This window comes from Anomaloglossus baeobatrachus, chromosome 9, assembly GCF_048569485.1.
Source record: "Anomaloglossus baeobatrachus isolate aAnoBae1 chromosome 9, aAnoBae1.hap1, whole genome shotgun sequence".
Classification (NCBI taxonomy): Eukaryota; Metazoa; Chordata; class Amphibia; order Anura; family Aromobatidae; genus Anomaloglossus; species Anomaloglossus baeobatrachus.
In genome coordinates, this window is record NC_134361.1 from 215285712 (window position 1) to 215301174 (window position 15463).

A 15463-nucleotide genomic window follows, 5' to 3' on the forward strand; every position below is an offset into this window, starting at 1 on the left:
CTGAGTGGTCCTGGTGTGAAAATCTCAAGCCCTGGAATTAATACTCTCTTACCAGCCACTTTCTATCAGCTCCATCCACTGTATATTCCTGAAACACTCTGCGCGCTGTGGGATGTTAACCCTTCCCCTTTCACATTTACCTGCCCCATCAATTGATTTATCCTCCCCATCATCATCATTATCACTTTCTCCCACAAGCTCAGTACAGTCATATCCTGAAATGCTCTGTGCTGCTGAAAATCCCTGATTTTCTAATTCTAAGTGCAAAAGTATACCTTCATATTGGTGGGATATACCCTTGCCTCCGTATTTAGGGTGCCCCATTTCAGGGATCTCTCCAGTTTGCCGGTCTCCAGCTCTAAATACCCAGAATAGACCCCTCGTCTGCAAAATAACAGCCCCCCCCCCCCTTCAATACAACTGCATCCACTGGTTGGCCACCTACTATAGCGGGTCCTTGGCTACAATGTCTATGGTGCAAGTCTCAGCTCTTTATCCGGAGTTACAAAGCTCTCAAAAAGGCTACTGGGGGAGGGGAGGTTACATCAAATACCCCCCCCTCCATCCAAGCTAGGCCTACTCTATACAGGCATCAATCCCTCCCTGCATTTTCTGTGTGGCTGCACAAGGTGAATGAAGCCTTTGAAAAGTTGGTAAAAAAAAAAGGGGGGAGAGGACAGAATTGTGCGGAAGGGCTGGGCTTTTAACCCCTTCACTACCAGGGAAGCAAGATGATTCGTCGCTTTAAAAAGCCGTGAGGCGGGGGGCGGGGGGGGGTGACTTCGATGGGACCTCGTCATCTCCCAAATGACTTGTGTCTCTATGACTGGACTTTACACGCGCTAGTGATCATGCTGAGCGCAGCACGGAAGTGCAAAAACATCCAGCAATGTCGGGGCTACCGAACCTACTGTCCTTATGGATCAGTAATGTATGTACACAGTGACTGCACCAGCAGAATAGTGAGTGCAGCTCTGGAGTATAATACAGGAGGTAACTCAGGATCAGTAATGTAATGTATGTACACAGTGACTGCACCAGCAGAATAGTGAGTGCAGCTCTGGGGTATAATACAGGAGGTAACTCAGGATCAGTAATGTAATGTATGTACACAGTGACTGCACCAGCAGAATAGTGAGTGCAGCTCTGGAGTATAATACAGGAGGTAACTCAGGATCAGTAATGTAATGTATGTACACAGTGACTGCACCAGCAGAATAGTGAGTGCAGCTCTGGGGTATAATACAGGAGGTAACTCAGGATCAGTAATGTAATGTATGTACACAGTGACTGCACCAGCAGAATAGTGAGTGCAGCTCTGGGGTATAATACAGGAGGTAACTCAGGATCAGTAATGTAATGTATGTACACAGTGACTGCACCAGCAGAATAGTGAGTGCAGCTCTGGGGTATAATACAGGAGGTAACTCAGGATCAGTAATGTAATGTATGTACACAGTGACTGCACCAGCAGAATAGTGAGTGCAGCTCTGGAGTATAATACAGGAGGTAACTCAGGATCAGTAATGTAATGTATGTACACAGTGACTGCACCAGCAGAATAGTGAGTGCAGCTCTGGGGTATAATACAGGAGGTAACTCAGGATCAGTAATGTAATGTATGTACACAGTGACTGCACCAGCAGAATAGTGAGTGCAGCTCTGGGGTATAATACAGGAGGTAACTCAGGATCAGTAATGTAATGTATGTACACAGTGACTGCACCAGCAGAATAGTGAGTGCAGCTCTGGGGTATAATACAGGAGGTAACTCAGGATCAGTAATGTAATGTATGTACACAGTGACTGCACCAGCAGAATAGTGAGTGCAGCTCTGGAGTATAATACAGGAGGTAACTCAGGATCAGTAATGTATGTACACAGTGACTGCCCCAGCAGAATAGTGAGTGCAGCTCTGGAGTATAATACAGGAGGTAACTAAGGATCAGTAATGTAATGTATGTACACAGTGACTGCACCAGCAGAATAGTGAGTGCAGCTCTGGAGTATAATACAGGAGGTAACTCTGGATCAGTAATGTAATGTATGTACACAGTGACTGCACCAGCAGAATAGTGAGTGCAGCTCTGGAGTATAATTTAGGATGTAATTCAGGATCAGTAATGTAATGTACACAGTGACTGCCCCAGCAGAATAGTGAGTGCAGCTCTGGAGTATAATACAGGAGGTAACTAAGGATCAGTAATGTAATGTAATGTATGTACACAGTGACTGCACCAGCATTATAGTGAGTGCAGCTCTGGGGTATAATACAGGAGGTAACTCAGGATCAGTACAGGATCAGTAATATAACGTATGTACACAGTAAGTGCACCAGCAGAATAGCGAGTGCAGCTCTGAAGTATAATACTGGATGTAACTCAGAGTCAGTAATGTATGTACACAGTGACTGCACCAGCAGAATAGTGAGTGCAGCTCTGGAGTATAATACAAGATGTAAATCAGGGTCAGTAATGTATGTCTACAATGATTACACCAGGAGAATAGCGAGTGCAGCTCTGAAGTATAATACTGGATGTAACTCAGGGTCAGTAATGTATGTACACAGTGACTGCACCAGCAGAATAGTGAGTGCAGCTCTGGGGTATAATACAGGAGGTAACTCAGGATCAGTAATGTAATGTATGTACACAGGGAGTATATACGCACCCTTGTGTCCTAGAAGTTGTGTGTACAACAGAAGCTCAGGGCCTCAGCCCAGGGTCCCCTATTTTAATGGGTGGTGATAGCCTGTACTGGAATCCTCTGCACCCAGGCCATACAATGTTAGCACATGAAGGGTGCAGGGAATTAGGGATAGGTTACCTGATCAGCCCTGTTGTATCTGTATATCTACACCGTGGCTCCATGTATGGGGCCTTTGGACCTCCGCTCACATATTGCATTCACAAATTCCACAGCAGACACAACAATCTGTGAGTATGTGTGTGTGCAAGGAGGGGGAGCGCTAAATTCTGGGCTGTGTCTGGAAATTGGGGGACGGAGGAGGGGGATTGGGGGGAGTCTCCTTATGCATCTATTTTATACAGTCCAAACCTATTCTACCCACTGGTTAATGCATTTGAATGTGAAAGGCAGGCAGTGTTGGGGTGAGATGCCTCCTTTGTGACTGCCCAGGCCCGCTGGATTTATTGTGCATTTGGAAAAGCGAGGGGGGATTTTCTGCGAGGGGGGCTTTTCTGCGGGGCACTCATTACCATAGCAGCTGCTGCATGAGGCCCCCGCAACAAGAGAAGGACTCGGCTGTACAGACCATGAATAGGCTGAGGCGACCTGAAATAAAGGCTCGGAGAGGCAGGGAAGAATGGTCTTGGATCAGGGTGTTGCGGGAAGGGAGGAGTAGAGGAAAAGGGGGGGGGTTGTATATTCGGCTGCCTTTAGTTTCTTGAACTTGTGTTAAGGATTCGGGGTGAGGGGGTTAGGGTTGGCAGGTGTGAAAACGGCCCTGTCATGGCACCCGGTGCTGCCCCATTTGGGTGCCCCTAAGTATCTCCCCTGTGACCCACCACCGTCACCTTTCCATACACTCACTGTATACTGTTGAAATGTACCCTCGTATCTGGGCACCTTAATCATGGCCGTCTGCGGATTTAACGGAACCAGTATCTGGTGGGCAGCAGGAATTAAAAGTGGGGTGATAGTGATGTCACGGGTAAGAGTGTGAAGTCACGGGTAAGAGTGCGAGGTCACGGGTAAGAGTGCGAGGTCACGGGTAAGAGTGCGAGGTCACGGGTAAGAGTGCGACGTCACGGGTAAGAGTGTGAAGTCACGGGTAAGAGTGCGATGTCACGGGTAAGAGTGCGAGGTCACGGGTAAGAGTGCGAGGTCACGGGTAAGAGTGCGAAGTCACGGGTAAGAGTGCGAAGTCACGGGTAAGAGTGCGAAGTCACGGGTAAGAGTGCGAAGTCACGGGTAAGAGTGCGAGGTCACGGGTAAGAGTGCGAGGTCACGGGTAAGAGTGCGAAGTCACGGGTAAGAGTGCGAAGTCACGGGTAAGAGTGCGACGTCACGGGTAAGAGTGCGACGTCACGGGTAAGAGTGCGAGGTCACGGGTAAGAGTGCGAGGTCACGGGTAAGAGTGTGAAGTCACGGGTAAGAGTGTGAGGTCACGGGTAAGAGTGTGAGGTCACGGGTAAGAGTGTGAGGTCACGGGTAAGAGTGTGAGGTCACGGGTAAGAGTGTGAAGTCACGGGTAAGAGTGTGAGGTCACGGGTAAGAGTGTGAGGTCACGGGTAAGAGTGTGATGTCACGGGTAAGAGTGTGAGGTCACGGGTAAGAGTGTGAGGTCACGGGTAAGAGTGTGAAGTCACGGGTAAGAGTGTGAAGTCACGGGTAAGAGTGTGATGTCACGGGTAAGAGTGTGATGTCACGGGTAAGAGTGTGATGTCACGGGTAAGAGTGTGATGTCACGGGTAAGAGTGTGATGTCACGGGTAAGAGTGTGAAGTCACGGGTAAGAGTGTGAAGTCACGGGTAAGAGTGTGAAGTCACGGGTAAGAGTGTGAAGTCACGGGTAAGAGTGTGAGGTCACGGGTAAGAGTGTGAGGTCACGGGTAAGAGTGTGATGTCACGGGTAAGAGTGTGATGTCACGGGTAAGAGTGTGATGTCACGGGTAAGAGTGTGAAGTCACGGGTAAGAGTGTGATGTCACGGGTAAGAGTGTGAGGTCACGGGTAAGAGTGTGAAGTCACGGGTAAGAGTGTGAGGTCACGGGTAAGAGTGTGAGGTCACGGGTAAGAGTGTGAGGTCACAGGTAAGAGTGTGATGTCACGGGTAAGAGTGTGAAGTCACGGGTAAGAGTGTGAGGTCACGGGTAAGAGTGTGAAGTCACGGGTAAGAGTGTGAAGTCACGGGTAAGAGTGTGATGTCACGGGTAAGAGTGTGATGTCACGGGTAAGAGTGTGATGTCACGGGTAAGAGTGTGATGTCACGGGTAAGAGTGTGAGGTCACGGGTAAGAGTGTGAGGTCACGGGTAAGAGTGTGAAGTCACGGGTAAGAGTGTGAGGTCACGGGTAAGAGTGTGAAGTCACGGGTAAGAGTGAAGTCACGGGTAAGAGTGTGAAGTCACGGGTAAGAGTGTGAGGTCACGGGTAAGAGTGTGAGGTCACGGGTAAGAGTGTGATGTCACGGGTAAGAGTGTGATGTCACGGGTAAGAGTGTGATGTCACGGGTAAGAGTGTGATGTCACGGGTAAGAGTGTGATGTCACGGGTAAGAGTGTGATGTCACGGGTAAGAGTGTGATGTCACGGGTAAGAGTGTGAAGTCACGGGTAAGAGTGTGACGTCACGGGTAAGAGTGTGACGTCACGGGTAAGAGTGTAATGTCACGGGTAAGAGTGTGAAGTCACAGGTAAGAGTGTGATGTCATTAGGCGGTTAAGGTGCACAGACTTACTGACTAATGGAGAAAGCCGCCGGGGTAACCTGTAAGAAAACATTGCATGGATTATTTTTTTTTGCAGCATTTCATATTGACGTGTGGTATCTGTGATATTAAAAGTGGGATGCCATGGTAAGAACTCCCCCTCTGCAAAGGATCAGGTCCAAAGTAGCCAGCTGGACCCTTTGTGGACCCCTTACCAGTTAGAGGCTCCGTCGCTTCTATAGTGGGATTCCCTCCAAACACACATAGTAATGCGTCAAGCACCAAAATATCTGGACTGAAATTGAGGTCGAAAATCCTTGAGAAAATTGTATACGAGGACTTCGATGCAGGCGATGTACCACCTCGGATTTCGGCACCTTGTCTGCCTCACGTCTATATAGCCTGGCTGTATTCTCATGACCCCGACTAACAGCATGTACAGAAAGAGGGGGGCACAGACCTGCCTTTGACAGCCTGCTTAATTTCCAACACCCCCCCTCTTCCCCTCTTTCCTCCCCCTTGCACATAAGGGAGGGAGACTGAGCAAGAGAATATACATCTGCTCTGCAGTCTGAGGTCCTTCTGCAGCCAGGACAATACAAGGAAATGCTTTTAAGCCGAAATTCCTCCTAGAGATCTTGGCAGGAACGCAACGCTCGACTCTCAGCATCTCTTCCCAGTGACAGCGAGCGAAACTTCTACCCCCCAACAAGCCAGGAAGGAGGGGCGGCCATATTCATTTTGCATTAAAGCGTCATTAAAGGCCATACCTTGGTCACAAATGCGGACAGCAGCGAAGGCTCGTCAAGGCCTAGTGACTGAACACGGCTCGTCTCAGCTGCCATTCACATGCTGGAGATGTCACGTTACAATCTGGCGCGGGGTGAGGGAATCTGGGCTGGAACGCGCGCCAAGAGTTGACGTTGTGGACTGGGAACTGGCCGGTGCGGACGGCTGCGGGTGCCAGGCTTCCATTCCCACTGCAAATCCTCGCAAGATGGGATTTTTTTTTTTCCAGCCTGGAGATGACAAAGAATCTCTCTCCGCTTCTGTAGCCAAATAAGTTCTGACATTGTGAATTCTTCAGGCGCGGTTGTGTTAGGGTCTTACCGAATAAGACAGAGCCGTTTCTAATCGACACTCCCTGGGTCACTATAGACGGGCCACAGGGGCACCGGTACTGGCCACCAAATAGACAAATGGCCGTATCCATCCAACCTGCTATCTCAAAGCGATCATCACCCAGATCCACGGGAAAGTTATTACCAACGGCCGAAATACAACACTACAGTATGGGCAGGTCCATACATATCCGAAAATCCGCAGTGGATAACACCGGCCGTATAAACAAGTCTCATCCACACGAGTTCAGAAATTTACCTGCAGGGCGTCCATTCTTTCTCAAAAGATTTTCACCCATTTTGATGATGTTTCTAGTGAAATGGGCCACAAATTTAAAGTAAAACTTTGTATCTTTTCCTCCATGTGTGAAGCAACCCTAAAGGCTTTGTGCTGAGCTACCCTAAAGGCCCCGTCACACGCAACGACGTATCTAACGATATATGGCCGGGGTCACGGATTCTGTGACGCACATCCGGCATCGTTAGCGACGTCGTTGCGTGTGACACCAACGAGCGACCATTAACGATGGAAACTACTCACCAAATCGTCCATCGTTGACACGTCGTTCATTTTCAAAAAATCGTTGATTGTTGAGGTCGCAGCACACATCGCTACATGTGACACCCCGGGAACGACAAACTACAGCTTACCTGCGGCCGCCGGCAATGAGGAAGGAAGGAGGTGGGCGGTATGTTACGGCCGCTCATCTCCGCCCCTCTGGTTCTATTGGGCGGCCGCTTAGTGACGTCACTGTAACGACAAACGAACCGCCCCCTTAGAAAGGAGGCGGATCGCCGGCCACAGCAACGTCGCTAGGCAGGTAAGTCCGTGTGATGGCTCCGAACGATTTTGTGCGCCACGGGCAGCGATTTGCCCGTGACGCACAAACGACGGGGGCGGGTACACTCGCTAGCGATATCGCCACGTGCCGAGCTACCCTAAGGCCACATGCCGACCTGCCCTAACGCCATGTGCCGAGCTACCCTAAGGCCACATGCCGACCTGCCCTAACGCCATGTGCCGAGCTACCCTAAGGCCACATGCCAAGCTACCCTAAGGCCACGTGTCGAGCTACCCTAAGGCCACGTGTCGAGCTACCCTAAGGCCACGTGCCGAGCTACCCTAAGGCCACGTGCCGAGCTACCCTAAGGCCACGTGCCGAGCTACCCTAAGGCCACGTGCCGAGCTACCCTAAGGCCACGTGCTGACCTGCCCTAAGGCCACGTGCCTAGCTACCCTAAGGCCACGTGCCGAGCTACCCTAAGGCCACGTGCCGAGCTACCCTAAGGCCACGTGCCGAGCTACCCTAAGGCCACGTGCCGAGCTACCCTAAGGCCACGTGCCGAGCTACCCTAAGGCCACGTGCCGAGCTACCCTAAGGCCACATGCCGAGCTAACCTAAGGCCACATGCCGACCTGCCCTAACGCCATGTGCCAAGCTACCATAAGGCCACATGCCGAGCTACCCTAAGGCCATATGCACACAAGTTTTATCATGGTGAGCCAAAAAAAAGGCAAACCGCTTTAGGAAACACTCCTTATTTTGGAGGAGTTTCTAATTTCTTGAAATGTGAAGCATTTTGGAAAACGTTTTTCTTTTTTGGGGGTGGGGGGGGGTGCAGCAATGGGAAAGTGCCTATCTTGGAGCGTTTCCCATCAGGAGACACTTCAAAAGAAGTGATGTGTGCTCTTTTTTTCCCCACCATGCATTTTTAAAAACTTAAGGGGTACTTAACCACGATCAGTGTTTGCAGCGCTTTGGACGTAGCATGCTTCAGCTGCATCCAAACCGCTACGATGTACAGGACAAGCACAGTACAGTGGATGCGATTTGTAGAAATCTTATGCCCACTGTGCATGTGCAGCGGCAGCCATAACTTTACGAACCGCAAGCATGTCAAATCTTTGCTGCGGAGTTGCAAGCGTTCTCCGTAAGGAGATCACAAGCGAGGGACCACCGCGCCCCGAACACTGATCGTGGGGCACGGGCGCTGCGGTCTCCTGCGAACTCGCGGCCCCGCAGGTCAGGACCCGCCGCGTCCACGACACAGCGGGTTCTGATCATGTGCACATACCCAAAAAGGAAAAATAAACACTTAATGAACAGTAAAGTGGTTGTTATAATATAAAAGAAATAGGAAGCGTCTTCCGAGTGTTTTTTAACCGAATTTTCAAGCGGTTTTATAGAAAAAAAAAACAAAACGGAAAAATTACACGTCTCGAGCCAAAATCAATGCCTATAAAATGTGTAAGACGTGTTGCCGGTACGGTCAGTTTTTTTCTAGTTCCGTATCCAAATGACTTGAGTGGCTTCCGGGAACGTTCATCTCTGAAACGGAGCCAGCTAGCCACACATAGATACGGCCCTTTAAATGGGGCTATTACCTGTAAGGACCCATCGCAGGTTAATCTGCCAGTGAGCAATGAGTTTTTTGCCACAATTCCAGAACAAATAAGATGTCACATTTCTCGGACATTTTACTCCGCGAGGACATTCTCTAAATGTAAAACCTTTCTGTTCTTGGTGACAAAAGATGGAGTAACCGCAGATTCCACAGGGTTCTCCCAACTTTCCTTGACTACTAGAAAGAGCAAAGGCTGTGGAGGATATAAATCCGTAGAGAACTCATCCTTCTCCGATTGTATCCAGTCCGGTCAATCCGATGTCAGATGGCCACTTTTGGAGCTCTGACTACAATCCATGGTCACTGACTGGAGGCGATATTAACAAGTTTAATGTCTAATGAATAAAGATTTATCTTTCCCCAACACATGCCACAAACAAGGATATATTATTTTAAAGGGATTTGATCAGACCTCCATCCGACCGAAGAATAAGATAAAGGAAGAGATGCTGAGCTCGGGGATATATAGTTATCTATGGTTTGATTCAGCCTTTCCTTATAAAAAGCTGGATTCATAAAGAAAGCCTGAGAGTTCCGTTTGCTCCGCCCACAAGCAGTGATTGGCAGTTTCTCCTCTATCACTCTGGAAGAGCAGGACTCACAAGCTTCCTATAAGAGTCCTGGCAGCAATGTTGGCTTTTTACATGAAAACACTGGATCAAATCATATAAAATTATATATCCCTGAACTCAGTGTCTCCCGCTCTATTCAATGCTGACCTCAGATAAAAACCTGACGCAGTCCCTTTAAAAATTTAAAGTCATAGTACCGTAAAAACAAGCCAAAATCCAATAGAAACAGAGTGAGGGCTTAATAATAATAATTAATAATAATTGTATTCATTTATATAGCGCTATTAATTCCACAGCGCTTTACATACATTGGCAACACTGTGCCCATTGGGGCTCACATTCTAGAGTCCCTATCTGTATGTCTTTGGAATGTGGGAGGAAACTTGAGAACCTGGAGGAAACAGACGCAAACACGGGGAGAACATACAAACTCCTTGCAGATGGTGTCCTTGGTGGGATTTGAACCCAGGACCCCAGCGCTGCAAGGCTGCAGTGCTCACCACTGAGCCACCACAAGACTGCAGTGCTCACCACTGAGCCACTACAAGACTGCAGTGCTCACCACTGAGCCACCACAAGTCTGCAGTGCTAACCACTGAGCCACCACAAGACTGCAGTGCTAACCACTGAGCCACCACAAGGCTGCAGTGCTAACCACTGTGCCACCGTGCTGCCCAAGAGTTGTAATTGTTATTACCGTAGATTCATATACAGCCCTTGTGCTTACCAGGAATTAGACCCCACATGGAGGCATGAGGAGCACAGTGCCTTACTTATCAGTAATTCTTATAACATATCTGAGCCAATCCCGGAGAGTGTAATATAAAGATAAATAATAGACAAGACAAATATTTTTTTTCAAATTTTTCTTTTTTTATAAAACAAATCTTTCAGGGGCTACAGATTATATAATACACTGCAAATATGCTGTATTTTACAGACTTTTTTTGTGTGTTTTTTTTTTTTTTAGTTTTTGTTTTGATTTTTTTCTTTTTTTTTTTACATCCAGTTACAACATGGCGATCTCAAAAACACAGCTTCAATATAAGCCTATAACTTTAATTAACATAATTAAAAAAAATGTTTCCGTATCTAGAACACAATTGATCACAGAACAACTCCTTTCTGGAGCAGATTACAGCCACACGCCGTCCTGTTCATCCCAAGAATAAAAAAAAAAAAAAAATTAAATAAAAAATAAAAATAAAATAAAAAAATGGGTGGGTGTGAGGATGGGAAGGGGGGGGGGGGGGTTGGGTGGGAAGGGTAAGCACAATGCAAAAAGAAGAGACAAAGTGAAATAGGACAGACCATTCAGAAGTCAGCCTGTGCACCTGCTCCTTACCCCAAAGCGAGTCCAGTGGTGGCATGCAGGGTCAATACAACAAACAGAAAGGGAGTGGGGATTGGGGGGAGGTGTGGTTGGGATAGGAGCTAAATTTGAGAACATATGGCAACCACGCATATCTTAATACCAGCCACAAAAAAAAAAAAAAAATAATAATAACAATTGCAAACCATATCCAAGTTTCACAGTCAGATATAATAAAATTTGTATCCCTTTAAGAACAGGGACTTTTATAAAAAATAAAAAAAATAAAAAATTCCTTGGGATGAACACAGGAGTAATTACATCATAAATATTATGACATTACTGGTGGCAGATCCACTTGAATATGTGCAACAAGCTCTATATTTTTTTTCCATTTTTTTTAATACAAACTATCCCTTTCTCCCATAGACCCTTTAAATTTGTTTGTTTTTTTCTGTCTTTTTTATCTCCAGCTGCCCCCCCCCCCTCCTCCCCTTTTCCCTAGCCCACCCCAACCTTACCCCCCAATTGAGTCTATCGCACAGAAGCAGTATCGGTGCCAAGTAATACACCAGCCTAACGACTGATTAAAGGGAAGAAAATGCTGAAAATTCAGCATAACGGGACTTTTTTTTTTTTTTTATTACAAAAAAAAAAAAAAAAAAGTTTACACTCGACTTTTTCTTTTCTCTTTTTTTTTTTTATCTTACTCTACAAAACGCTTAACCTTGATCCAATGCAAGGATGACGTGATTCTTGTCTCTATCCATGGGGGTCTACTGCAGGTGGTCGGGTAGATGGGTGTGTTAAGTGCACCATTGGGACCATTGCAAAAAAAATAAAAAAAAAAATTAAAAAAAAAATCATCCTCTGTGCAAAACACCGCTACTTCTTGGCTGCTTGATACAAACCTCTGGCAAAAACGTTTGAAGTCCCATTTAAATAGAACACAACGGGGGCCTCAAAATTAGTTTTTGCAAAAAGCCAAAAAGTTGCGGGTCCAACTCCTGCAAGTATTTTTTGCACATATAAGCTATAGATCTCTCTCTCTATATATATATCTATATATAGTGGCCTTGTCATCAATCACAACAATGCAAAATGGCTTTAAGGTGAATGGGCATCCCACGAAAACCTTCAGCGCAGACAAACCATACGACACGCAACATGTGACTCGTCTCATCTGCAACCTATAATCAGATCCATCTGCAACGCAATTTTTTATTTTTTTTTTTTAAAGCAGCATCAGTCCGATTCCAAGCAAACAAAATGTCGACTTTACAAAGCAAAAAAAAAAATAAAAAAATAAAAAATAAAAATCCTCAATGTGGTTCTAAACATTTAAAGTCAGTAGTCAACAGGTCAAATTCACAATCCCGCAACTCACTTTTCCATACAGCAGGGGGAGCCCTTGCGCCTGTGCAAAACAGAATATGGCAATTTTACACGCTCTCGCATATAGGACTGTACATGCGGCCCCGTGTAGAATACACCAGATTGTAAAATTGACATTTCATTATTCAAGTCTTTTCTGTCCAAAACTCTACGGTGGAAAGTTTTCCTTTACCTTTATTAGAAAGTAAAAAAATAAAAAATAATAATAATAAAAAAAAAAATAAAATAAAAAAAAAAGGAAACAAAGAAGTAAATATTTTTGAAAATGTTTCAAATTCAAAAAGGAGGAAATTGTCAGTTGGAAACGACCAAAGGTTTCGTCCACATTGGGAGTAATATTTAGGATGGGGACATTACCACTGAAATGTTAAATATAAGAGGAAAATGGGAAAGGAAATCTAGATGTATGACATGGGAATGAAAGAACACAGAACAGATAACCTACAAGTGCAGCGTACAGTATCTGGTGCTGTTTTTGAATACTGTGCTAAGAGTCGAGGTAGATGACCAAAAAGGATTAAAAAAAAAAGGACAAAATAATAGTAATGAATATGTCTTTGTGGGCCCCAAACTTCCTAAAACCTGGAGACCAACAGCAGCTTTTCATGTCAATTAGAAAATAAAAACATACAAATACAAATGAAGAGGCAGGACTTGTTATATTCATAGAAAACAAAAAAAAAACCAAACCACAATCTTTTGCTTTTGTACCTAAAAAAAAAAAAAATAAAAACAAACAAATTCCTCATTGACGTGGCAAAAACATCATAGAAAGACCATCGTGAGAAACCAAAAGTCTCGATGACTTAGTAACCAAAAAGGAATAGGGGATCCAATGATCAGACATTTTGGGAGGGCGATCACCCCACTCTCCCCCCCCCCCCCTCCAATCACCCCCACAACTCTTTTGCAAATCTTGAGTTTCGCCCTAAAGTCATACACAGAGCAGCCTCTTTACTGGAAAAAAATTAAGACATAAAAAAAACAAAAACAAGAAAAAAAAAAAATCGATTAAGACCCCCAAAAAATAGGAAGTGGTAGAAAGGTCTATAAGTGTTCTGTGGGCAGTCACCGGCTACTGGAGGAGTACTTGGCCTTGGTGATGAGATAGAGGACAATGTCTTGGTGGCCGCCGTAGGCCGCTATGTGCAGGGCGCTCCAGCCATCTCGGTTTGCCAGTCTGATGTCTGCGCCAAACTTGACCAAAAGTTTCACCAACTCCAGGTTGCCGTCGATAACAGACTGGTGCAAGGCGGTCTGACCTTCTGGACCGAAGGAATTGACGTTAAACTCACAGTTGGTCATGTTCTGGAGAAGGGACTGAAGTTCCTTAGTGTTCCCTTTCCTTACGGCTTCCTGGAATACCCGCTGGGTGTGAGGAACGGAGCAGGTGGACACTTCTGTCTGGCTCATGGCTGGGAGGTCTCCAGGTGGGAAAGACTCTTCAGAGAATGGTGGGGCTCCAGCTGGAAAGGACTTTTCAGAGAATGGTGGGGCTCCAGCTGGAAAGGACTTTTCAGAGAATGGTGGGGCTCCAGCTAGAATGGACTCTTCAGAGAATGATGGGGGTCCAAGTGGAAAGGACTCTTCAGAGAATGATGTGACTTCAGCTGGAGACGATTCTTCAGAGAATGATGGGGGTCCTGTTGGAAAGGACTTTTCAGAGAATGGTGGGTCTCCAGGTGGAAAGGATTCTTCAGAGAATGGTGGGGCTCCAGCTGGAAAGGATTCTTCAGAAAATGGTGGGGCTCCAGATGGAAAGGACTCTTCAGAGAATGGTGGGGCTCCAGCTGGAAAGGACTCTTCAGAGAATGGTGGGGCTCCAGCTGGAAAGGACTCTTCAGAGAATGGTGGGGCTCCAGCTGGAAAGGACTCTTCAGAGAATGGTGGGGCTCCAGCTGGAAAGGACTCTTCAGAGAATGGTGGGGCTCCAGCTGGAAAGGACTCTTCAGAAAATGGTGGGGCTCCAGCTGAAAAGGACTCTTTAGAGAATGGAGGCTCCAGTTGCCTACACCTGAAGATGAACCAAGGGAAAAGACTTTTGCACGTCAGGTGGTGGCTTTTGCAGAAAAGGATAGCCTAGGAAGTGCTAATCCAGTTGCCAAGATCCACAAGCTGGTGGCCAGTCTCTTGAAGGGTTGCAGTAGATCCAAGACCTCCCCTCTCACTCCTTGCACAGTGTGCACAGCTGGACGCAAGAGGCCTGGAAGGGAGCACTTGTAGAAATCCCAGTTTCAGGACAAGGATGCAATGAATACCACTCCACCAGTAAAGGCTTGTCCACCCCTTTTTTGTTCTGCCACTGATCCCAGCCTCGCACTGCAATTACCAAGGACCTGGATAAGGCTTTTGTTGCTGCTCATGCAGCACGATTAGTATTCCGGGGCTTGCACGGTAGGGGCTCCTGCAGGGACTTCTCCGGGGCTCCGCACGGCTTCCTCCTGGCAGGGCATGGAGAGCTGCTGCAGGAAAGTGCAGGTCTGACTCGGCTCAGCTCCGGGCAGTGCGGCCCCTTTTAGGTAGACTCTGATTTGCATCACAATACTCCGCCGTCCTGGCTTCCTATTGGTCGAGAGCCCACGTGGGGCCACCCCCACCCCTCCCTGAGCCAACCCACAAGAGTGGAACGTTGAGAATCTGGGCGGGGTCTAAAAAGTTTGAGTTTAGGGAGAGTGACAAAAGTTCTCACGCACTGAGGAGAGGGGGCGCCCCCTGGAGCTGCCGCCCCCCTCACCCCAGACACTGGGCTGTCACCTAACCTGAGCCCCCTGCACGGTCTTCGGGGGGGGGGGGATGGATCTGCAGGGACTTGTGGTTCTTCACAATCTGTATCCCATGGAATTATCCAGATTGAATCTTTGCTTCCGATTTGTAACAGTTCAGTTCTGGATATTTTTTCTTGGTGGCAGAAATGCACAATAGACCGAGAAGAAGAGGGAGGGGGGGGGGCTCTTAAAGAGATACAAACAATTTATTTCATTCTTTATGCAAAATTACAACATTATTGCACGAGGCAGGAAAAATAGCCCAGGTTACGGTAAATACAAAATATCAGGTCTCCCAGTGGGGACAGGTATGGGCCCGAATCACGCAGAGTTGGAGCTAAAACACAGAAGTATCAGCCTTTCCCCTCTTTTTGGACCCCCTTCTGGCTTTAGCTTTAAAAAAAAAACAACGCATGCTGCGTGTTTGTGCTGCATTTTCTTCATGCCCCTTTCACACACACACACAGATTTTTTTTTGCAACTTTTTTTTACCCCCTTATTTTTTGC

General features: G+C 46.9%; 1 protein-coding gene across 1 annotated transcript; it reads right to left on the reverse strand.

The window, feature by feature from the left end:
- Window positions 1–13061: 13061 nt before the first annotated feature.
- Window positions 13062–14265, reverse strand: NRARP (NOTCH regulated ankyrin repeat protein). Its single transcript, XM_075322944.1, has one exon. It carries the CDS (start codon window positions 13602–13604, stop codon window positions 13260–13262), a length of 345 nt encoding a protein of 114 aa, XP_075179059.1. The 5' UTR covers window positions 13605–14265; the 3' UTR covers window positions 13062–13259.
- Between the last annotated feature and the right edge of the window lie 1198 nt (window positions 14266–15463).

Coding starts and splice junctions, on each gene's coding strand:
- NRARP (XM_075322944.1), bottom strand. CDS start 13,604: ATGAGCCAGACAGAAGTGTCCACCTGCTCCGTTCCTCACACCCAGCGG.